General features: G+C 38.6%; 1 protein-coding gene across 9 annotated transcripts in view; it reads left to right on the forward strand.

Annotated features, from left to right (window-relative positions):
• The window catches only part of tenm4 (teneurin transmembrane protein 4), a 626167-nt gene that overhangs the window by 351941 nt on the left and 249671 nt on the right, over window positions 1-24555 (forward strand). For all 9 annotated transcript variants that reach the window (XM_034168462.1, XM_034168463.1, XM_034168464.1 and 6 more), the window contains 3 exons: window positions 2787-2888; window positions 6609-6803; window positions 13799-13999. In XM_034168462.1, the coding sequence (XP_034024353.1) occupies window positions 2787-2888; window positions 6609-6803; window positions 13799-13999 (498 nt within the window). The remainder of the gene's footprint in view (window positions 1-2786; window positions 2889-6608; window positions 6804-13798; window positions 14000-24555) is intronic.

The raw sequence follows: 24555 nt of genomic DNA on the forward strand, positions 1-24555 counted from the left end.
CCAAGCTTGAACCTTCGTGCGCATGCGTGAGTTTTTTCACGCCTGTCGGTTGCGTCATTCGCCTGTGAGCAGGCTTTGTGTGAGCACTGGTCCACCCCTCTCGTCGGATTTTTATTGCGAATAAATGTCTGAACGATTTGGAGCTTTGTTGCATCAGTTTTTTTCCAGAAACTGTGAGAGACCTCCAGGTGGACACCGTTCGGAAAATTAATATGGCTTTCAGGGACGATTTTATGGGGATTACACAGATTAAGGAGTGATCCAGATGGTTTAAAGACTGCCCACAACTGCTGAGAGCACGCCGCGCTCCGAGCGCCGATTGACAAGCTCAAACACCGCTGAAACAACCAGATCATTTCCAGCGTGAAGGCTTTGTTGATCCGGGACTTCGTCTGACTTTCACAGAAAGGCAACAGGCGTGGACATCAGCACTTTTTCGGCACATTCCACTGTTACAGAAGTTTTTTTCATGGAAAGAAAAGCGGAGGGACGCGCCACAGAGCCGTTCATTACGCGGCACAAAACCTATCCTGCAGATTGAGCCATGGACCAACACAAAGGCACTGCTGCGCTCTGAGCACAGTGACGTTCAGTTGGCTAAGTGCTGGCTTTGTCACTTTTGTAAATCTATATACATAAAGGGCTACGTCTGTCTGTCTGTCCGGGATAAACTCCCAAACTATAATATGTAACCCTAAAAACTATATATATTCTGAATCCTCATGACATGGGGAACAAACTGGTACCTTTTTTTTGAAGGTGAACTGAAAATTACCCCAAAATAGCCATTTATGTAAGACCATACAGTGTTGTACCTTGTGCTTTTCATGCTGCCACTTCTGTCTGTCTTTCTGTCTGTCTGGGATAAACTCCCAAACTATAATATGTAGCCCTAAAAACTATATATATTCTGAATCATGACATGGGGAACAAACTGGTACCATTTTTTTTTTTAAGTTGAACTGAAAATTACCCCCAAAATAGCCATTTATGTAAGACCATACAGTGTTGTACCTTGTGCTTTTCATGCTGCCACTTCTGTCTGTCTTTCTGTCTGTCTGGGATAAACTCCCAAACTATAATATGTAGCCCTAAAAACTATATATATTCTGAATCCTCATGACATGGGGAACAGACTGGTACAATTTTTTTAAAAGTTGAACTGAAAATTACCCCCAAAATAGATGGCTGTGTGTATGACCAGGCAGATTCAAATTTCCAGCCCTGTATATGTGTTGGCCATCTCTGTTTATTTAGTCCCTTTCTACAGCACACTCAGCACAGCACAGCCATAGCACACTCAGCAAAACAACAACATGCTTAGGCTGAGGCTGTGGGTATGACCAGGCAGATTCAGATTTCCAGATTCAAATTTTTTGGCCATCTCTGTTTATTTAATCCCTTTCTTCAGCTACTTTATGTTCTGAACTGTTAAGTACCTGACAGTCCTGTACAACCCAGTTTGCCTTCCTGTCTGAATACATTCATTTTATGTTTGTAAAATTGCAATGTAAAAACAGTGAAATACACCACTAGCTCAATTTTGATTCATTGATATTTACATTTATTGTTAAATACCTTTTGTGTGTAATTTTGTTATTAATTTGATTGCAAAACAAAGTCTGCATGAGGGACTTCAAATGTGTTTGTCTTTTAACCAAGTATTTACATAGTTTGGGGAGTCTACCTCTTATAGTTCTGCTGGACAAACTTTAGCCCATTAAGTATTATATTTATAAGACATCAGCATTACAAAAACAAATGTTGGGCAATTGTTTTGATTAAAATGATTGGCATTTGGCTTATGTCTAAAACAGGTTAACCCGGGCAGCTCCGGGTACCCCAGCTAGTACAGTATAAATAAATTAGAAGATACTCACAGAAGCATGGCCTTTGTCTTGTAAAATTGCATTTGGAAATAAAACCACCAACTGTGCTTCCAGCCTTACCAAACTGCCACATTATGATTTGGCTTGGAGGTGGGTCGAACCCAAAGGTAAAACACACCTGTCAAAATTGAATGACAACTTAATATTCTTGCTCTCTGTTTCCAAGCTAGGTGTGGGAACATAAAAATCATAATTTCAATAATCATAAAGCCATAATTTTCAATTTGCTGAAAATTACAGTCACGGGTAGAAAAAAACTGAAAGCTGATTGGGGGGGGGGGGGGGGGGGGTTTAAAATACAACAATCTGTTACAGTGTACAGTGGGCGGTCGAAACAAAATCATACTCAAACTTCGATATTCTAATTTAAGATGTTCAAAATCAGATCAATTTTGTTATCATGTCACAAGAACGTGCCAGTGATGCATGGGGATGTGCACACGTGGGTGATGTGCAATACTCTGTCCCCCTGCTGGCTGTAGTAAAATAGAACACACTAACATCACCCATGGCTGCACAGTAATTCTGCAGTGTTGCTGATGTTTTGAGTCTTCTGGTCACAGGGTGACAAATCAAATTGGATTTGTCAAGCAATGCATACTACTTATCACATTCAGTGCATTTGGGCTTGAAGAGAATTTATTTGCTTTCGGACTTTTGGTAGAGGTTTAATCAGAAGTTGTTAAGTCTTTTCATAAATCCTCCCCGTGTGTGAATCACATCATCTTCATTTGAAAATATGTTTGCTGTGAAACAGAAATGTAACAGGATTGGAGCCTGTACTTATTAAAGTGTCATTAGTATCAGGCTAAAGATCAACCCAGAAGTAAAGGACTGAGTGGATTTTGTTTGTCCTTCCACTTTACTGAAAAATAGCTTGTGACTGCTCTCTTCCAGATTCAATTGATGACTGTCCCAGTAACTGCTTTGGAAATGGTGACTGTGTGGCTGGAACATGCCACTGCTTTTTAGGATTCAAAGGACCCGACTGTGGGCGAGGTGAGTCTCTCCCTTAGGCCTAATGTCTCTATTGATCTCTGTCATTCACATACAATTGAAATTTTAAGGTAGTGATGATCAAAATGCAGTGTGTCGACTGCATGGCTACCCTTACCAAAAAATAGTACTGATAAGTATACAAAAAGTAAACTAGAAGTATACTTGAAACATACATGCATATACTACTTTTTGGTAAGGGTAGAGAAGTGTAGTTTGTAGCTTAAACTTTATTTCATTGCACACAATATGCCTTTCAACACATTTAATAACTTTCTTATTGAATTTGGCAACATTCTCTGTATCTCTGTATCATTATTTTCATCTCTGTCAGTAATTCTATAGAGAAGAATTCTCCTCATCTTTGCATTACAGGCCTGATATGTTTTTACACAATAAAAGGACGGAGCCATCTTTCCTCAATTTGCCCATCCTCTTCAGTTTGGTTTTTCTGGCCTTAGCCCAAACACACCTTTCTCTCATTACAGGCCGACTGGTTCCATTTTACTCAATTTAGAAATCAGTGGTCAACCAGGTTAAAAAGAGCAAAGTCACAGTTTTTCAGCCAATGGAAATTTTGGAAGTCTTAAACTCTTTTACTGACATATCACTTCGAATAAGTTGCCCATCCATGTTGTCAGAGGCTTATGTGCCTTCGCTGATAAGATTGATATCCTTGATTGGTTTAATTAACGTTTTATTTCATTGGGTTGTTTGTGTGAGACTGCTTATCCCGATTTGGGCCAATTCCAAAGGTTCATAGGGCCTGAAAACAGCTGGACGTAAATAAATCTGTAGGACCTGATAATCTTAAATTCTTTTTTCTTAAGATTGCACCTGATCTGATTGACAAATCATGAACTCATATTTTTAATGTTTCTCTCATAAGATGTGACATTTATACAGTAAAATACAGAAATCTGCATGTTTTAACTCTACTAAAATAAGGCAATTCCTCCAGTAAAAATAATTATGCACCGATTTCTAAATTGTGTATTGTAGCAGAAATCTTAGAAAAGCTGATTAGTATCCAGTTCAAAGAATAGAGAGCAGAAATATAAACTGCAAACTGCTTAGCAGGAATAGTCTGAAAGCCAGATTGGAATTTGCAAACAAAAAAACCTACAGTGGCTCTGCAGCAAAAAGATATGGACTGATGAGACCAATATTAACCTCAACCAAAGTGACTGTAAGGCCAAAGTCTGGAGGAACAAAGGATGTGCACATGATCCACGCACAAGCGCATCTGTGAAATGTGGTGGCAGTAGTGGCAGATTGAGCATGCCACTGGTAGCAGCAGAATGAATTTGGAAGTCCGCATGAACATTTTCTCTGCCAACTTGCATTGAAATGCATCCAAATTAATCAGGAGGAACATCATCATGCAGCAAGACAACAATCCAAAACACACTGCCAACTCTACACAAGGACTTAATTGTGGGGAAAAGTGAAAAATTAGAGATGGGCCAGTTCCGATGTAATATCCGTATCATGTCTGATATTGACATCAATCTTTTGTTGAACAGGGCCAGCCCACTTACAGATCTAAGTGCTCATCCCTTCATCAAATGAGCACATGATGGGGTGAGCCTACATTGCTTCTGAATCACCAGGATGGTGAATGTAAAAATAATCTCAAAAATTCTAGTAGTAGTACTGGCAAAAAATACAAATTTCTGTCTTCTTTTTTTATGAGCAGAAAAGCATTTGTGCTGCAGTCTGTATTATATTTTCAAACATGTTACATGTCGTGCTGCAACCTTCTGTATAATAAGAGGTTAAGTATAGTCATTGTGCGAGAGGCGAGGTACACCCTGAACAGACCGCCAATCTATCACATGGCCACAAACACATCCACACCTATGGCCAATTTAGTCACCTATTCACATAACCTGCATGTCTTTAGAAGTGGGAGGAAGCTGGAACACCCAGAGGGAACCCACACAAATTCCACAGAAAGGGCAAGGTGGGAAGCGACCCCGGGACCTTCTCAATGTCAGGCAACAGTGCTAACTACTTATCCACCTGCCGCCCCAGTGTAGTTCAGCTAAGATTAAACAGTATAACAAATGGTAAACAGAAGAAAAATCAATTTAAATATTTGGCTTAAAAGCTTCAACACAAGTGCACTTTCTTATATCAAAATGTAAACTTTTCCGCAATGTAGAAGCACCTGCTGACTTCTTAACCTTGTGAACACAGAGCAAGCTCGCATGCTGTGGTTACAAGGCACAAGAAGGCACATAAGTAGTTCAAAATCTGTATTGGTATTAGATCGCAACTGAAAAAAATGTGGATCAGCCCATCTCTAGTGGAAATTTCTAGACTATCCAAGTCAGTCATAAGACCTTAATCCATTTGGGCATGCAGCTCATCTTCAGTTCATCTGAGGAGGAGACTGATGGACTCCCCTGAAGCAAACAGCAGCTGAATGAAAGACCTTGAAAAGCAGAACAAACGAAGAATTCAGTGTGGTGATATCAAATAGTATTTCTAGGAGTTATTTACTTTGAAACCTTATCTGTTCCAGTATTTTTACCCAAACATGGGCTGATACACAAGATGCTTCCTGTATGGTCCATGTTGTTTACACATCGAAATATAAACACTGGTATTCTAAAGCGAACTTCCACATTCATTTTTTGATTTCAGCATCAAGTGTCTTCATTGTTTGGGGAAAACAAATGAGCCTCTCCAAAAAGGAAAAACAAACAAACAAACAAAATCACAACATATTACACTAGGATTGATTTCACGTGGAACTGAGGAAAAAAAAATGAAAATTTTCTTAAAATATGCAATCTGTATTTGATTTTGCAAAAGAATGTTTCAAAAATTGTCTTTATCATCCTCTTCCTTTTGCAGAGTATGTTCAGTGTGAAAATGAGCTCTGCCAAAGGTCCTAAGAGTAGTAGTTTATGATGCACTTTGTAAAAAAATAAAGGTGCCCTGACACTTGCACAACTTTGATCCACGCATTTGTACGCACATCGCCGTGATGATCCCACCTGCTTTGTTCCACTGGCTGCCACGCATTGTGCGCTGGACGCTGCGTATATAAAATAATTATTTTGTAGCAGATTAATCGTTTTCTCTGCGAGGTGGCTGTTGAAAATGGCTCTGCTTCCAGAATCACAGAGGAGCGCTCCAGCTGCTGCTTTTCTCGCTTGCGCGCTTAATGAGGTGGAGAACGTATTTGGAGATGTCTAAAAAGGTAATTATTTGTCATGTTTATATTGGAATGGCCTGGTAAAACAGTTGCATGTTCATCCCTTCTTGTGTGCAGCTGTAAAAATATGTTTATGATAGCTTTTACATCTCGTTATAATCGTTCAGACGAGCTGAGCTCTGATGCGGTGCGCTGATGCAATCACTCACACACATGCAGTGTTTTTGACTTGTTTGCGTAATGTTCACGTAAAGTTGACGTAATTAATTATTAATTGATAATTAATTTTCTTGCACACTTGCACGAAGCTGCCCACAGTTTACACCAGTTTACAGCGAGTTTGAGACAAGTTTACTCTTGTGCACGGCAGAGTGCGTGCAAGTGCACGGATCAAAGTCGTGCAAGTGTCAGGGGGCCTTAAAACTGTGAGCATTTTGGTGAGAAAGCTGTTGTCAGATGGAGGTGTTACCACACACACACACACGCACTCTTCTTTGAAGCTGTGGTTGGAGGGGCCCATTCACATGGATGTGTGCTGTCTGCTCTTTTCAAAGCTGCCTGTCCAGTGCTGTGCAGTGGGAATGGTCAATACCTTAAAGGTCGCTGCATGTGTCACAGCGGATGGAAAGGTTCTGAATGTGACGTTCCCACCAACCAGTGCATTGATGTCACATGCAGCAGCCATGGGACCTGCATTGTGGGGACCTGTATCTGCAACCCGGGATACAAGGGAGAAAACTGTGAAGAAGGTTAATCTTATTTATTCATTTTTGCTTGCTTGCTTGTTTGTTTTTCCAAATGATCATTTTATAAGATATAATGCCAATTTAACCCAACATAGGTCAAGTAAACATCAACAACTCACTGTAAAAATGCACTTTTGCCCATTATTCAGTTGTATTTACTTCATTTTGTTGGGTTCCAGTAGAGTATAGTTTGATTATTTGACATTTTGATACAAAGTAAATCTTCATATTTTTTCAACCAGGAAAATGTATAAAATAAGATTGGCCTGCTTGCCTGCACTGGAATGCTGAGTCAGTTATGAATTATTCTAGGGTAAGATGATGCAAAACACTGTAAAATAAAGGTATTTCAGAATTTAGTATACTGTGTCACTTGATGACGTATTCTTCAAATGTGGCGTAATGGGAACAATAATAAATGTTTTGAGCTTATTCAATATCACAGAGAAGGTAGCCCAGTGGTTTAGAAGTTGGACTACATGTAGGCCTGGGTTTGATTCCTGGTCAAGCTATATGCATGTGTCAAAAGGACACGTTATCTGCATTTTTCTTAGTCTACCCAGCTATAAATGGGCACCGGCCTTGGCTGGGAAAGAAACTTGAAATGGACTGGTGTCCCATCCAGGGAGTGTCATACACAGTAAAATCACCAGTACAAAACTAGCACTGACAGTGTTAAATTAACACTGACAGTGTACATATGGTCCTACCCTGGCCAGAGTGGGACCATATGTTCACTGTCAGTGTTAACACTGGTACTTTTACTGTGTAGACTCTCATCCACTTCACAGTACTGTACCTGGGGATAAGCACCGACACCAATGGGCCTCAGGGCCAATGTGGAGGTTCTTATTCCCTATTCAAGGCTCTCATTTGCACATGAAAACAAATTAAACCAATTGACTATCATTTTAAAAAGCCATTTATTTGCAATCCAGTCTCACTGCAAAGGTCACAGACAGCAACACATTCTCAAAGCACTGAGCATCGCTTAGATAACTACAAAGGTAGTGTGAGTAAATAAACTAAATTTAAACATGATCATAACCATCAAAGCCAAACTTCAGCCCAAACTGAATCATAATCAAAACAGCAGTAAAAAAAAAAAAAAAAGCAGCAGAATTTAGAATATCACAGAAGTTACATGTTGGTTTTCCAACATGGTGAGTGTTAAGTGTTGGTGTGGTGATGTCATTGAGAGCTGTGAAAAAAATGGTGATTTGACACTCCTGAAATTAAAATATGTTGTTTATTCAACTTGAAAAGGGCTGTAATTGTCTAACCCAGTCTCACGGCAAGTCGTGATTCAGCAGCACGAGATATACATTAATCTATTGGTTTGTGATATTGTGATGAAAAGCGCCTCATTTTTGTCATGGCAGCATGAATTCATACTAATTCATTCCGTGATGGTTGCACGAAATTAAAAGTGAAGCGAGGGGTCGGGGGTGGTTATGGTTAGGGTGGGGGGAAGGAGTAGGATTAAGTTATGGTTAAGGTTAGGGTTGGGGGTAGGAGTAGGGTTAGTAATAGTGAGTTAAAAAAATCCCCGTCACAAAAATTTGACACATTTCGTGACAGGAGCACAAAAAAAAAAAAAAACTTGAGACTGGGCTGGTAATTCAGATGGGAGGTGAGGCAGGTCCTGCCAGTTAAAGCATTACACAGCAGCCGCACACCACCCCGGTGCACGCTCTCTTTTACTCTCACCAGGAAATCAGCTCTGTAGTGGTCAGATGGGGGTGTTGCTGTCCAGCTGGACAGTAGAGCACAGCGATCTGATGATCCAGCCTCACGCCTTTACTCTCTCTATGAAATTCCTTGGCTAAATATAAATTGACCAAAAGGTCGCATATAAAAGAATAGTGAACCTAGAGATGACCCATGAGGTATCCCATATTTCACTGTGGCAAATTCAGACATGCTAGAAAATGCATTTCAGTAGATCTGGCATTTATAACCTCGGTAATGAGAGCACTTATATAGATGCCAAAATGATCTTCTGTTTTGACCACCAATACAGAGTGATCTGGTGTATGCAGCAAGAACATCTAAGAGCAGTAAAACATAAGTAGAGTCTGCATCCATATCCAACAAATGATCATTCACCACTTTAGCAAGTTCATTATCTGAAAAAGATTAAGTTAAAAAAAAAACAATGAAAAAACAACTTCAAATTCAGTAAGGTCATTCTCTAATATGCAATAAATAAATAAATAAATAAAAATAGAAATGACTAGTTTGAAACAGGTCAGTAATTTTCCAGCTATATCTGGTTCCATATTGTATTTCTTAAATATTTTGGCAGACTCATGTTTGAGTAATAAGGACAAAAAAAAAAGTGAGACTGGACTGAATTGTCAGACAGTATAGGAATTTGCACATGCTAATTCAAGAATTTCACGTTACAGTGCAGTAAGCAGCTTCTCCTTGCTTTTGTGAGGTCATGCACAAACATATAATACATAGGGATACTTTAGTATCCTGTTGGGTATTTCTTTGTGGCCTGTATTTGGGTATTGATGTGGTTTCTTCAGTTGTAAAGTTTGTTGGATCATGCATTGATGGGATTGGTTTCAGTGTCTGAGTGCTGGATATGTCATAGAAAAACAAGAAGGAAAAATGTGATTTTTTTAATTACCTACGTAAAGTCGACTTTTGTGAGATGGATGGTTCCACAGGTTATTTAACAATGGATAATCAATCATAATGCATTCTCATTGTTTGAGGTCAATACAGTTAGACTTCAAATCACCCTCATATCATCACATGCAAAAACATGATCAAAGCCAGCATAGTGTTACTGTTTTCCGTACAACGTCCAACACCATATGAGTTGTTTGGTTTTTATTCTATTTTTTTAAGAGACAATGGGATTAGGTGTCTTTTTCTAATGAATTATTTCATTATTTTCACAGAGTGATTAGCACTCAAAGCTTCCTCTGAAGTAGGAGATACGCTGTAACCTTTCTCAGCATGCGTCTTGGCGTTTTTCCATATACATCATGGATATAAGGCATTACATTAATCAAACCGCTCCTTTTGTGTCTGAATTTCAGATGCAGGTTCTGATGTTTGTCCATTAGAAGCTACACATCTGTGATGGTGGATAAGGCTTGACTAGATAAGATTGAAGGAGCCATTGTGTTTGTCAGCTCTTGAAGGCTCTCATTTCAAGATGAAAAATGGACCGTGGGAGTTTGATAAATGGGGGTTTGTGACATCCATCGGCCTCCATTCTATTTTGGGTGAAGTGTTAGCCATAAGGAGTGGAGCGGAATGTGAACGCGAGTCCTTTACCATTTCTACCTTTCTTCTGCACGACCTTCAGCCACAATGATTAATTGCCAGGAGAGAGTTTCTTGTCAGTTAGCCTCTGATCTTTGTGCCTTGTTCCCAAACCATCTGCTAAGAGATCCTGTTTGTCTTACTATAACGGCCTTTATACCCATTTATGTCATGGTAAAGGGGAGCAGCCATGGCGCGGCCTGCTGCTCACAGTGGCCAGACATCGCTCCTGCCTGACGCCCATTTGCCATCTGTGTGTACCACACAGTTGTTGTTTGAATGGAATCTTATTATTATAATCATGTACTCCGGCAGCTCCTGGCTCTTACAAAATGAACACTTACTTTACAACATGTCAAGGGAAAGGATGCGATAGAAACAAGCATTTGTTATACATTTGTGTATTAATTAAGCTGATACAATGTCAAATACAAAAAAAAGATTCAGCAGAGGAAGCTGTGCATTTTTTTTTTCATTGCAGGAATTTTCAAATTTTCAAATAAGTCAGCTGTTGCCCAATGTTTTTACTTAATGTCATTGATGTTGACACCTATATAGCAATGTGCAGGGTTAGGGTTAGGGTGTGGTTTACATTTATGGTTAGTGGGGCAACAGGTTGGCTCAGTGGTTAGTACTCCTGCCTCAGAGCAAGAAGGTCTGGGATTTGATTTTCACCCACACCCAGTTCCAATCAGTGTGTGGTTTGCATGTTCTCCCCGTGTCTGCGTGGGTTTCCTCCAAGCACTCCGCTTTCCACCCACTATTAAAAACATGCTTATTTAGAGTCTGCTCCTTTCTCTGCCCCTGACCAAGGCAGTGTCCCGGGTGCTGGACTCTGGCTGCCCACTGCTCCTAGTGGTGGGTTTGTGTCTAACTGGAATTCGGATGGGTTAAATGCACAGGATAATCTTCGTTGTGTGTATTCATCTATGCACAAAAGGTCCTTCTTAATCTCTTCTTCTGGTTTTATTAACAAAAACAGTATGACACACATTTTTGGCCTGCATCAAAAGCTTCACAACACTGTGCAGATGCTGACATAGCATTGCTGTTTGATGTCTTGTGTTACACGGTGAACACTTGCTGTTACACCTTGGTGGGTGAAAAGCCATTATACTGGTTGCAACAGCAGAATTTACTGTCATCTTCAGTGACAGACAGAAGATGATGACATCAGACATTTTTATCCCTCGCTGGCCCAAGGTCCAAAGGGGGAATATGTCATGGCGATTTCAGTTCGTTTGTCTGTCTCCCCATCCATCCATCTGCCCATCCCAAAAAGGGTATAAGCATTCTGAAATCAGTTCCTTATTATATTACATATTATCATGTCGTTCAAGTTGGGCCCATTTTACCAGAGTGATGGCGCTTCATTAAGAAATCTAGACACCATCAGTTTTGTTAGTGGGTACCTGCATTCTGAAATCAACTCCTTTCACATTTGTAGGAATTTCATAAAACTTGGTATAAGTCCTTGTTATAGGGTGGTATTTCACATATTATCATGTCGTTTGAGTTGGGCTCAGTTTCATGAGTGGGTGCCTGCATTCTGAAATCAACTCCTCACATTTTTAGGATTAATTATGTAGCAAGCACTTGTACCAAAGCAGCATTTGCCAGCAGGGGGCAGAGCACTCTTGTTCACTGTTAACAAGGTGGACAATAATTTACCCAATTGAAAGATACAACAAAGCTTTAGCATTTTTCACAGCATCATATTAAAACACGACGCTCTGATTCTGATGGTAGTTAAAAAAAAAGATCTTTTTGGCACCAGATTAAAACTGGGTGAGTTTAAATAGTCCATCTTTCATTAACTGTTTTTTTTTTCTCCTTGTTTAAGATAAGCAACATGCGGATTGTCCTTGCTGCTACAGCAGAGGATAAATGTTGAAAGTTTTTAGCTTTTGGTGGCAAATGCATTTGCAGTTCTCAGCTGATGGTGGCATAATTTTCCCTTGTCCTCTCATTGAAAACAATGGACCATCTGGCTTACTCTCTGCTGCCTATAACCAACATGTGAATGCAGCAAGCGCATGTTGTGCAGCAATTACAGCCTGTACTGGTCAACATGAATGTCTAATGTCTTAGTACTTTGCCTTATACAGGGATGAAATGAAAAGAGATTTCATCTCCACTTACCCACAATTACCAGTAGATGGCAGTGTTCATGGCAGTATGAGAAGCCACACATTCACTAAAAGTGATGGACTTAACAAAACAGAATTTTCAGTTTTCAAATTGCTTTTTGTTTTTTTTTTACAAATGAAAAAAATGACATATTTACAAATACAGATTTATTTGTAAATCCCACCACATGTTTCAGTAACTGTGTGTTATACCCATACCAGCCAACCACTGACGTCAGGAAACTAATGTACCCAGAATGCAATGCGGCATGTGTGTCTAAACGCTAAAACCTTCAAAATTAGTGTATTACTTTAAAACTAAAACATATAGCTGATATTTTCACTTCGTAAAATGACAGATGTGATGTTAATTTCAATAACTTGTCCGAAATTAGTTTGTTTAAAATTATAACCATAAGTCAAAACTGTCTGCCTGTGCAAGACTCCAGTGAAATGACTGGCAGGTCTGTATGGTGTGAAGAGAAATTATCTCCACCCCCCTCTCTGATCACCAGGTTTCTTTTAATGAGAGAAGGCTGATCTGAAACAGAAGCCCTGATTCCTTGTGTCAGTAGCTGCCATGTACTGAAGTCAATTATCAGTTTAGCTTTTATGTGTAACTTCCGCTAAACTTTTTAGGGATTTATCGGCTTAGCTTTATAAAAGTTAACTTTTCAGTTAGCGGATTAACGGTAATCGAAGCTAAGTCTTTGGTTAGCTGTTCCCACCACTGATTATGGGGTACAAAAGCCATTTTTCTTGGCTACACAAAATTTTGATAAATAAATGGAAAGTTAGTTACCACGGGTTTTCAGTTTTGTCACTGCTCAAACATCACTCTTAGCTGTCTGAGCAACAAATGTGTTTACAGCCACAGTAATCGTCTACCTTTGCATACCTTAGTCATTTTGCTTGCTGCTCTTCATGTGTATCTTGATTGTCTTCCAGATGTGTCCTATTCACCATGGTTAGATAAGATAACATAAGACTTTATTGATCTCACAGTGGAGAAATTCACGTTATGTCAGCTCTTAATAAACACACAAGATGAGTGCGAGTAGAAATAATAGATAATGCAGTGTTCATTCATCATCATTTTCATTCATTGTCTCCCTATGTCTTATCCTGACACAGTACTCCAAAATAAAGCTGTTCAACCTTATGTGACAAAGCGTTTGGGAATGACCACATCCTGGCATATTTCAATGACTTTCCACTTTAGGAGGATTTTTCATGATGACCTGATGGGCTAGTTCTAGTCTGAGAGCAGGAAGTACCTGTAATCATAAGCTTCAGTGTGAAAAAAGTCATTTCATTTGCTCTGTTCCAAATTTACCTTTGGTTTTTAAGAGAAATATAGCTTATCTTCGGTGTGCTCACTCTGAATATTTCACATGTACTAAGACAGTTCTATCTGCAGCTAAGGACTGGCTTGCTACAGTTCTTTTTGCTCATGCTTAAATCAAAATGCCCAGTTGCCACAGCAGAGGTGCTTTCACTCTCAGAGCAGGAAACAGCAGGTGACTGGTTTGTTTGACACTGTGCCTTTGTTCTGACACTGTCACTTTGGAACCCTTTTAGTGGACTGCCTGGACCCAACATGCTCTGGCCGAGGGGTCTGTGTACAGGGAGAGTGCCACTGCTTTGTGGGCTGGGGTGGGCCAGGATGTGAGAGCCCCAGGGCCTCATGCATGGACCAGTGCTCTGGGCACGGTGCTTTCCTGGCAGACACTGGAACCTGCAGCTGTGATCCCAACTGGACTGGCCATGACTGCTCTACAGGTAAGTGCCTCTCTCAGATGTGTAAATATTTGCTGAATTCCTTGTCACATGGCTGGCCTTTTTAAGGCTATTTTGTCACTTCTTGTGTAATTGCATGGTAGTATTTGTGCTTCTTTATGTGGCCATCAGCATCACTGTTGATGGACATTTCCATGCTGAATGGGAAAATTAGGCAACATTTTTCTTAAGGCACTTTTCTACTTCACAAAAGTAGCATTACTCGGCACTACTCGGGTTTTTCTTGCTTTTCCATTAGGGTTAGTACCTGGTACCGGGTGCTTTTTTTGGTACCTGCTCAGAAGAGGTTTTTGTTGCAGTAAACAATTTGACTCATGTGACTGTATCATAATTTGTCATTTCAGGCTGAGTCAACAGTAAAAAACATTTTGTCATTGATGTTTTGGTGCAATGAAGTTTCATTTCTAAGAATTTTTAATTTGGGATTTGCCACTCCAGAAGACACTATACACTACACCTGGCTGAATCTTTACACAGATGCTGGAATAACCATGTCTAAACTGAGATTTTACCAAATTGTATTTAACATAAACAAAAAGGTTTAGTCACTTCAGTGAAGGCACCATTACATCAAGGAATTTTGAACAACCAGTTTTACTGTCTGTTTACTTCAATTTACATTTATGACCCTATTAAATGTAAAACTTATTTTACTACTGGATTACGCTTAAACAGCCTTTCAAACTGTTAGCCTTTAAATCAGTAAACCTTGGTAACTTTTACAAATCAAATTGATGTTGCACAAAAGTGGAGACATTTTAGCAAAAAGTACAAAAAATGTATTCAAAATTCACAGTGAAACATAACCGGTGTATAACATGATGATGATGACAAAGGTCTCCCAATCCATGGCGTGAACCTTTGCAGCGGTGACTCTGAGAAAACCATCTGAAACACACACAGCATAAAAAAGTAAGTCCCTTCGGCTGCTCCCTTGTTTGCACTTGGGGTCGCCACACACAGCATACATATTTTATTTAGTGCTGTCAGGTTTTAAAAAAATTATGTAGTTTATTACAGGGTTTGTGATTAGTTAATCTAAATGAATCATTTAATTGCAGGTATATTTAATAATGGGGCATTTAATAATCAGGTAAAAAAGGATCTGGGATATTTTTGTTACACATCAAGCCGGTGTTAAACAAGCTGTAAATTGATCTTAAATTGGGAGAAGTGTCTAACTGTAATTTGGATGGGTTAAATGCAGACAGATTTCATTGTGTGTATGTGTACAATGACAATAAAAGGCTATATTATAAAGAATGTCTATAAAAACAGAATTGTGGGAGTTTGGAGGCTGATTCTTTCTGCACAATATGACTGCTTTAACAATTATCTTATTAGATTTCAATCCATTGAACACTAAAATCTGGATGAAAAACAAATCAAACGTTTTTAATGTGGTTTTAAGCCTGTTCGAGTTCAGTGACGACGTTAATTAACGGTCATTAAAACCGAATCAACATTTTGTGCATGAACATCAGTAAACGCACAAACTCCCACATTTGAGATTTAACAATAAGTTATCAAAGCAAGTTATTTTGGTATAAAAAGTATTGACATCTAACATGTTTATTGCTCTCAGAAACACGTCTTTATTCACAGACCAAGTCACTGACGTCAAAACAAAACGAAGCAAAGTGTGACTGAAGGCGTGATACGTGCTGTAATTAATTAATCTAAATTAACGCTTTACTTTGACAGCCACAATTTTAATAGTTAATAGCGACAGCCTGCAGTTATTACTTATTTACGAGCTACTTAGGAAGCTAACGATTAGCTTACTGCCATGCTTTGCCTCTTCGTCTCTAGCAGCTCATATCTTCTCGTCTTCATATTGTTGCATGAATTCCCAAAGTCTTCTGTGCTTTTCAAGTGTGTTTCGTCTCGTCGCCAGCAGCTTTCTCTTAAAAACTCACTCAGCAGTAAACACACAGAGTCCGCCATTATGCTTGTGTCGCATATAAAACGTTACTGCAGTTTGCTCTGCTGACACCGCCCACGTTGAAGAGGTACTATTTGTAGTAGAAAAGGACACGCCTGGAACCAAACTGAGTAGAGCCGAGTTGAGTCATGCCAAGTAGTGCTGGTTCTGTGTAGTAGAAAAGTGCCTTTACAGTGTTTCCCTTGCATTTTCAGTATATATATATATATATATATATATATATATATATATATATATATATATATATATATATATATATATATATATATGTACAATAATGTTCAGAATAATAGTAGTGCTATGTGACTAAAAAGATTAATCCAGGTTTTGAGTATATTTCTTATTGTTACATGGGAAACAAGGTACCAGTAGATTCAGTAGATTCTCACAAATCCAACAAGACCAAGCATTCATGATATGTACACTCTTAAGGCTATGAAATTGGGCGATTAGTAAAAAAAGTAGAAAAGGGGGTGTTCACAGTAATAGTAGCATCTGTTGCTGACACTACAAACTCCAAACTTTCATGTTCAAACTGTTTTTTTTAGCAATCCTGTGACTCACTAAACTAGTATTTAGTTGTATAACCACAGTTTTTCATGATTTCTTCACATCTGCGAGGCATTAATTTTGTTGGTTTGGAACCAAGATTTTGCTTGGTTACTAGTGTGCTTGGGGTCATTGTCTTGTTGAAACATCCATTCAAGGGCATGTCCTCTTCAGCATAAGGCAACATGACCTCTTCAAGTATTTTGACATATCCAAACTGATCCATGATACCTGGTATGCGATATATAGGCCCAACACCATAGTAGGAGAAACATGCCCATATCATGATGCTTGCACCACCATGCTTCACTGTCTTCACTGTGAACTGTGGCTTGAATTCAGAGTTTGGGGGTCATCTCACAAACTGTCTGCAGCCCTTGGACCCAAAAAGAAAAATTTTACTCTCATCAGTCCACAAAATATTCCTTCATTTCTCTTTAGGCCAGTTGATGTGTTCTTTGGCAAATTGTAACCTCTTCTGCACATCTTTTATTTAACAGAGGGACTTTGCGGGGGATTCTTGCACATAAATTAGCTTCACACAGGCGTCTTCTAACTGTCACAGCACTTACAGGTAACTCCAGATTAGTTACCAGATTAGTAACTCCATTGGAGATCATTGTAGATGAACAGCCTGTAATTTTTTGCACCTGCGTATACGTTTTCCCCTCTCCAATCAACTTTTTAATCAAACTACGCTGTTCTTCTGAACACTGTCTTGAACGTACCATTTTCCTCAGGCTTTCAAAGAGAAAAGCATGTTCAGCAGGTGCTGGCTTCATCCTTAAATATGGGACACCTGATTCACACCTGTTTGTTTCACAAAATTGACAAACTCACTGACTGAATGCCACACTACTATTATTGTGAACACCCCCTTTTCTACTTTTTTTTTTTACTAATAGCCCAATTTCATAGCCTTAAGAGTGTGCATATCATGAATGCTTGGTTTTGTTGGATTTGTGAGAATCTACTGAATCTACTGGTACCTTGTTTCCCATGTAACAATAAGAAATATACTCAAAACCTGGATTAATCTTTTTAGTCACATAGCACTACTATTATTCTGAACACTACTGTATGTATGTATGTTTTTTTTTTAGTAAACAAAGAAATTTTTGTGTAATGCGAGTCACACTGTATTTCGAAGTAATTAAAAGACTAAAGATTTATCTTACTTTTTGTTTATGTCATTTCACACCTTGTGTCAACTGGTACATGCATGCAAGAAATGATTTCTAAAAAGTATATGTCTGGGAGGTACACAAAAAATAACCTGAAAGTTAACAAAAACTGTACACGAATCACATGGAAATTCCTTGATGTAGTGCTGTTTTATCCTTTCCAAAGCTTAGAATTCAACTAAGGTTTACTTTTGAAGACCAGCTCAGACCAACATTCTATTATTTAGCACATCTACATTTCAGTGAAAATAGTTTCCTCTTTACAGGATGAAACCAGCAGTTGTAGAATCAAGTTGCTGATATATGCTTTGGAGCTGAGCAGCTTATTAGTGATGGGTGGTTTATTGGAAGATTGCCAGTTGTACTTTTTTACTTTTCGTAATTGGTAGGCATTAAAAGAACAAAACAGATGTAATGTAGTCATTTTTAGGTACCATATTTTCTGACATATGTCACTTTTTTAAATTCACTACACTGAACAAAATAGAAAGTAACACTTGTTTTTGCTCCCATTTTTCATGAGCTCAACTCAAAGATCGAAAACATTTTCTATATACACAAAAGACCTATTTTTCTCAAATATTATTCACCAATCTGTCTATATCTATGTTAGTGAGCATTTCTCCTTTGCGGAGGTAATCCATCCCACCTCACAGGTGTGGCATATCAAGATGCTGATTAGACAGCATGATTATTGCACAGGTGTGCCGTAGGCTGGCCACAATAAAAGGCTACTTTAAACTGTTGCAACAATTCATACAATGTTTTTGTTATAAATAAATAAATAATGCACAGAGTTTTCAAATGTTTATTTGCATTGCATGTTCAACTCACATATGATCATTTTTTCCAGTGGCTTAAAGAAGCAGTTTACTCACATTTTGTTAATAGTATAGCAACATTATTTAACTCCTTAGCTGTATTCCTTCACACCGTGTGTCCCTTATATGTAAATTACGTGTCGAGTAAGTTCATTTTGCTTCTTTTGCATGAAGTGGTAAATCCAGTTAATACTACATTATGACTTATATACCTTTTTTCTCTTACCTAAGCATTTTTGGACAGGTGCGACATACATCAGTCTGACTTGTACTTTGCAAAATACATTTTACGTCTTTTAATTACGTCTTTTAAGTTAGAGCATACGCTGTGGTGTGCACATGTGCTACTGAGTTCCATTGTTCAGATCACCCCCAGGGACACGCTGTGAAAAATTAAGGTCCACATAGAGTAAAAACATGCAATTTATACACCCCCATGCAACTTGTGTACATTTTTTCTCTTCAAGAAAAATTTGCTGACAGGTGCTGAAAATATAGTACTTTATAGATATCTGTTATCAGTCCAAAATCTAGTATGCTGACAATTAATAAATGTAAATGTAAACAGTTTTCAGTTGTGTTATGTCACAGAGCAGACAAAGTTGGAGTAATTTTTCATGCACCCCATATCTTTGCAATGAGCATGGTATACTGTTTAAAAGCAAAATTTATGGTCAGTATATTGAGAATGAACAGCTAGAATACACACTAAGAGAGTGTGTACTCCTGCCCTATTATTACATCCACCATAGACAGAGCATGAATGATGTACAAGTCACCAAAAAGAAGTCTCCAGTGAAACCAGTATTCTGTCAGGTCAGGTCTGGGAGCATGTGATAGTCGCTGCATCTACTACACTACAGAACCACCTTGCATCCTGGATGGCAACCTCCCAGGCAGCCAACCACTCTATCCCCACCTCTTAAAAGTAGCAATCTATATCTACCGAATCCAGGTGAAATGTGGGTGTCCACTTGTATTCTGACAGTCATATGGATATGTTTACATCTTTGTGATGTCATCATTCTTCTTCTTGAAATACCCGGCCGTAGATACAAGAAAAAAAAATAAAAGGAATGACTTTGATCAAATCTTCTCAGAACCAAGGACCGTCTCTCCATGAAAGTTTGTTGAAATCCTTTCTCTACTTTTTGAGTTATCGTTACTTGTACTCTTATCTGTTGAGTGATGGAGGTAATCATGGAGTTTCCATTTAACCCCTCACATTTAATGTACTAGATAGCTTTAACAGAGTGCATGCATATGCCAAGGCCCGGTGGTTTCCTGGCATTTTGTCTGTATGATACAGCCAACATTCCTCAAGGATTTCAACCACTTTCAATATTTTTGATTACAGCAATCTAGGTCTACTTTAAAAAACGCTCAACTTCCTTGACCCCAGTCAATGTAAATCTGTTCAGTTATTATTGGGATACAGTGTGGAGAGAAAAACAGACATCAGTGATCACATAAAATCTTTGAAAGAGTTATGAATCTGCAGCATGAACTCTGCAGCTTTAGTTTGACACCTCATAGCAACCAAGAGAGTTTAAAAACCTTGATGTCTCTGAGTTGGTCCCTCCCAAAATTCTCATTTTGTGCCTGAATACATGTTTCTGCCTGCTTCAGTATAACATTACAACTGTAATTGCTCGTAGAACTACAAAAGTAAACATTTCTGATTATAATAAAAGAAAATGGCTCGCCTGAAAGCTGTAATTATTCACATCAATGACCAATTGGCGGTCCCCAGCAAGCAATCAAACTTTGGCTGAGTTTTCTCTAAATTGATTTCTTTTCCAAATGTTTTCATCCTCAATCTCAACATAGTGGGCTGGCAGCCACAGGAAATAATGAAGCATACATACGTAGCAGGGATATTGTCAGAGAGATGAACTAATGCGAGTTAATGCTCTTCTGTGACTTCTGGCTTTCTTCACTTTGACAAAAGGCTGAGAGTTGATGATAGTTTTTGTGGCTCTGGAGAATTGTTCCCATTGTGCTCCTCCTGTCCATGGGGACCGTTATCCCTTGGTTGTCAAAACTAGGCATAAGATACCATTTTACAGCTGAAATACACATCTCAATCCTCTAAATGATAAAAAAAAAAAAAATCTGTTTGGTTAAGATTTAGCTCTGACAGCAGGTTTCCTGCTCACACATAGCAAAGAAGCCTTTTACAGAAAAATTTAACTCCACTTTGGTTTATTTTTGGAAAGCTGTCAATTGTTGCAAATGTAAAAGTACAGGTTGATTTTCTATTTTAAATCAATGCATATGTATTCAATGAAGAATATCACATTATGCACATAAGTCATGCCTCAAGGTTTCTTTCCAACAAATTCCCTGTGACTGAACAGATCTCTAGTGAGAAGTTAATTGTTAAAGAACATCAGATGTTTGTCATGTACGATACAGTTACAGCCTTTGTATACAGCCTTTGTATTCACAGAAAGTATTTCTGAAGTGAGAATTTGAGTCCAGTGGCTTGGATTCTGGAATCCCTGTATATTCCCGGCAGACACAATGATCTATTAGGTAATCCCGTGGATTTGGGGGGAAATAGGCAGCCAGTGTGAGTTTGCCTCACAGACAAGCAGCTCTGTAAATGATGATGAGTTGGCTCTTCATCCTCTTTTATCCTGTTCATTGTTGAGCTCTCTGTGGAAAGATTGGTCCTGGAGAGGACAGCAAATAGCTTGTAACTCTGACCACCAGAAGGAAAAGATTCACCTGTCTTTCACGTATCTCCTTGCAAGTTGATTAATTGATTAAATTAACTGTCAGCTATTTTGAAAATTGTTTAATCATTTTGAGTCCTTTTTTTTAAATCTCAAAATTATCTGAATTCAGCTTCTTAAATGCATTTTTTATTTGACTTCTCAAACAACTGATGAATGAATAAAAAATAATCAACAAATTATTTGATAATGAAAATAATTGTTGGTTACAGCCCTTTTTGTGTCTCAGGAAGAGACCATGACTCACTTTTTCATTTTTAGCACTTTATATCCTTTATAGTGTGTTGGGATTTTTACAGAGTTATAAAATAAATACTTTTTAATCACAAAATATTTGATTTCAAGGTTTAAAGTAGATTGTAGAATTTATGGTTGTGACTTACTGGTAAAATAACCAAACGATAATTGACATATCTGAAAATAATCAAGCCACTAATTAGGAAAAATAATCTATTGATTAATCAATAAGAAAAATAATTAAGTGCAGCCCTATATGCCACCCATACAGTCTGTACGCCATTGAATTTATTTCATTTATTCTAATGTGAGGATTTGCTCTTTTTTTCCATTGGAGATTGCTTTGAACTGGTTTTAATTTGTTGTACATCAGCAGTAGGCTGGCGTAAAATACATTTAAAATTTAAAAAAAATGTGCCAAACTGCTTTCTACCAGCTCCCATTAAATGGTAAAATTTTGAAAACTAGTTTAGCTCGATTAGAGATAATCTGGTTTTAAGACATTTTCACCCACAAGAAATAGATTTTCGATTTTCCAACAGTTGATTCTGAATCAAAACATGATCATTTGACTGGTTGCTAGAAAAGAAATGAATGTTACTGGATTAAGGGACTGGAGTATTTGGTAAACCAAGAGAGTGGAACAGTGTATCCCGTCTCATGACAATCGTATAGCGGGGCCTGTATCGAATCATATCATATCTTTTTTCTTTTTCTTTTTTTTTTTTTTTCTTTTTTTTTTTGGAATGGTTATGGCGATACCCTAAAACGTCATCTCCTGCATGTGAGAAAAACAGACCTTCTGCAGAAGAATCACAAATTATTTATAAAATATACAAATCAAAAACAGAAAACATCAAAGATCTTGAAAATAATTTGTTTCTTTCAACATTCTCATAAGATTACTTTCTACATGATTACTATGAACAGCAATGCAGTTATACGAGGTCTGTCCATAAAGTATAGGTCCTTTTTATTTTTTTCAAAAACTATATGGATTTCATTCATATGTTTTTACGTCAGACATGCATGAACCCTCGTGCGCATGCGTGAGTTTTTCCACGCCTGTCGGTGACGTCATTCGCCTGTGAGCACTCCTTGTGGGAGGAGTCGTCCAGCCCCTTGTCGGAATTCCTTTGTCTGAGAAGTTGCTGAGAGACTGGCGCTTTGTTTGATCAAAATTTTTTCTAAACCTGTGAGACACATCGAAGTGGACATGGTTCGAAAAATTAAGCTGGTTTTCAGTGAAAATTTTAACGGCTGATGAGAGATTTTGAGGTGATACTGTCGCTTTAAGGCCTTCCCACAGTACGAGACGTCGCGCAGCGCTCTCAGGCGGCGTCATCAGCCTGTTTCAAGCTTAAAACCTCCACATTTCAGGCTCTATTGATCCAGGACGTCGTGAGAGAACAGAGAAGTTTCAGAAGAAGTCGGTTTCAGCATTTTATCCGGATATTCCACTGTTAAAGGAGATTTTTTTAATGAAAGACGTGCGGACGGGTCCGCGCGTCGGGACACAGCCGGCGCGGTGCGGCGGCACAGGAAAAACACCTCCGTGTTGATAACCATTTGTAAAATCCAGGCGGCTTTTGATGGCTTTCAGTGGAGTGAGTATATGAGAAATTGTTTAACAGCTGGACATGTTCCAACTTGTCCTTAAGGCTTCCAACAGAGGTGTTTTTCCTGTGGCGGAGCGTCGCGGCGGCTGCACATCTTTCCGCACGTCTTTCATTAAAAAAATCTCCTTTAACAGTGGAATATCCGGATAAAATGCTGAAACCGACTTCTTCTGAAACTTCTCTGTTCTCCCACGACGTCCTGGATCAATAGAGCCTGAAATGTGGAGGTTTTCAGCTTGAAACAGGCTGATGACGGTGCCTGAGAGCGCTGCATGACGTCTCGCACCGTGGGAAGTCCTTAAAGCGACAGTATCACCTCAAAATCTCTCATCAGCCGTTAAAATTTTCACTGAAAACCAGCTTAATTTTTCGAACCATGTCCACTTCGATGTGTCTCACAGGTTTAGAAAAAATTTTGATCAAACAAAGCGCCAGTCTCTCAGCAACTTCTCAGACAAAGGAATTCCGACGAGGGGCTGGACGACTCCTCCCACAAGGAGTGCTCACAGGCGAATGACGTCACCGACAGGCATGGAACAACTCACGCATGCGCACGAGGGTGCAAGCATGTCTGACGTAAAAACATATGAATGAAATCCATATAGTTTTTGAAAAAAATAAAAAGGACCTATACTTTATGGACAGACCTCGTATATATATCGTGATTTGTATCAAAGCGCAGCAGGTGTGTAGTGATACATATTATATCGTGCAGGTGGTGTATTGTTCCACCCTTAGTAAACCAGCAACTTGAAGATGTTTACTCTGGTAAAAAACTTTTTTTTCCTGACATTTTATGGATAAATAGTAAGTTAATCATAAATATAGTGGACAAAAGAATCAGTCATGGAAATAATGTTCATTTACAGCCCTGTGGAGTCAAATTTATTTTCCTACCTTGCTGTAAATCAGCAAAACACAGCGTGTGCACAGTTGGTAGTAATTCTGTTTCTCATCATAAAACAACACCTGAGGTTTTATGTACTTCAATATGTGTTTTTATGCCATTTTTGCGGTTCCCCCACCTAGAGGAAAGTTTGTTTATACGGTCCTTTAGTGCAAATGGTAACGGCCGTCCTGGGGATGAAGGTATTTCTCTCAGTGGACTCCTCTGGCCATGTATAATGACGGTTTGCCTGCAGGCTATAATTGCGTCTTTATCACATTTAGGTTTCGTTGCCTGAGAGACAACTGTTCAGTTGGAAGAACGGTTTGAGTCTGTTTGCCCTGAGCAGTGAGTGTTCTAATAATAATGGAAAAGTAAATAAGTAAATAGTCAGTTCTCATTTGTCCTTTTTTGGAGGGGCAAATTTCCCTTCGAAGAATGTTCAGTGTGTTCCTTTGCTTTTATTTTACTCTGTATAGCAAAAATAATCTTTTTGTTTGTTATTATTAATTTTTATTATTATTACTTTTGTTAAAAAGTAATGCGTTTTGTTTTT

The sequence above is a fragment of the Thalassophryne amazonica genome, chromosome 4 (genome assembly GCF_902500255.1).
Source record: "Thalassophryne amazonica chromosome 4, fThaAma1.1, whole genome shotgun sequence".
Taxonomy (NCBI): Eukaryota; Metazoa; Chordata; class Actinopteri; order Batrachoidiformes; family Batrachoididae; genus Thalassophryne; species Thalassophryne amazonica.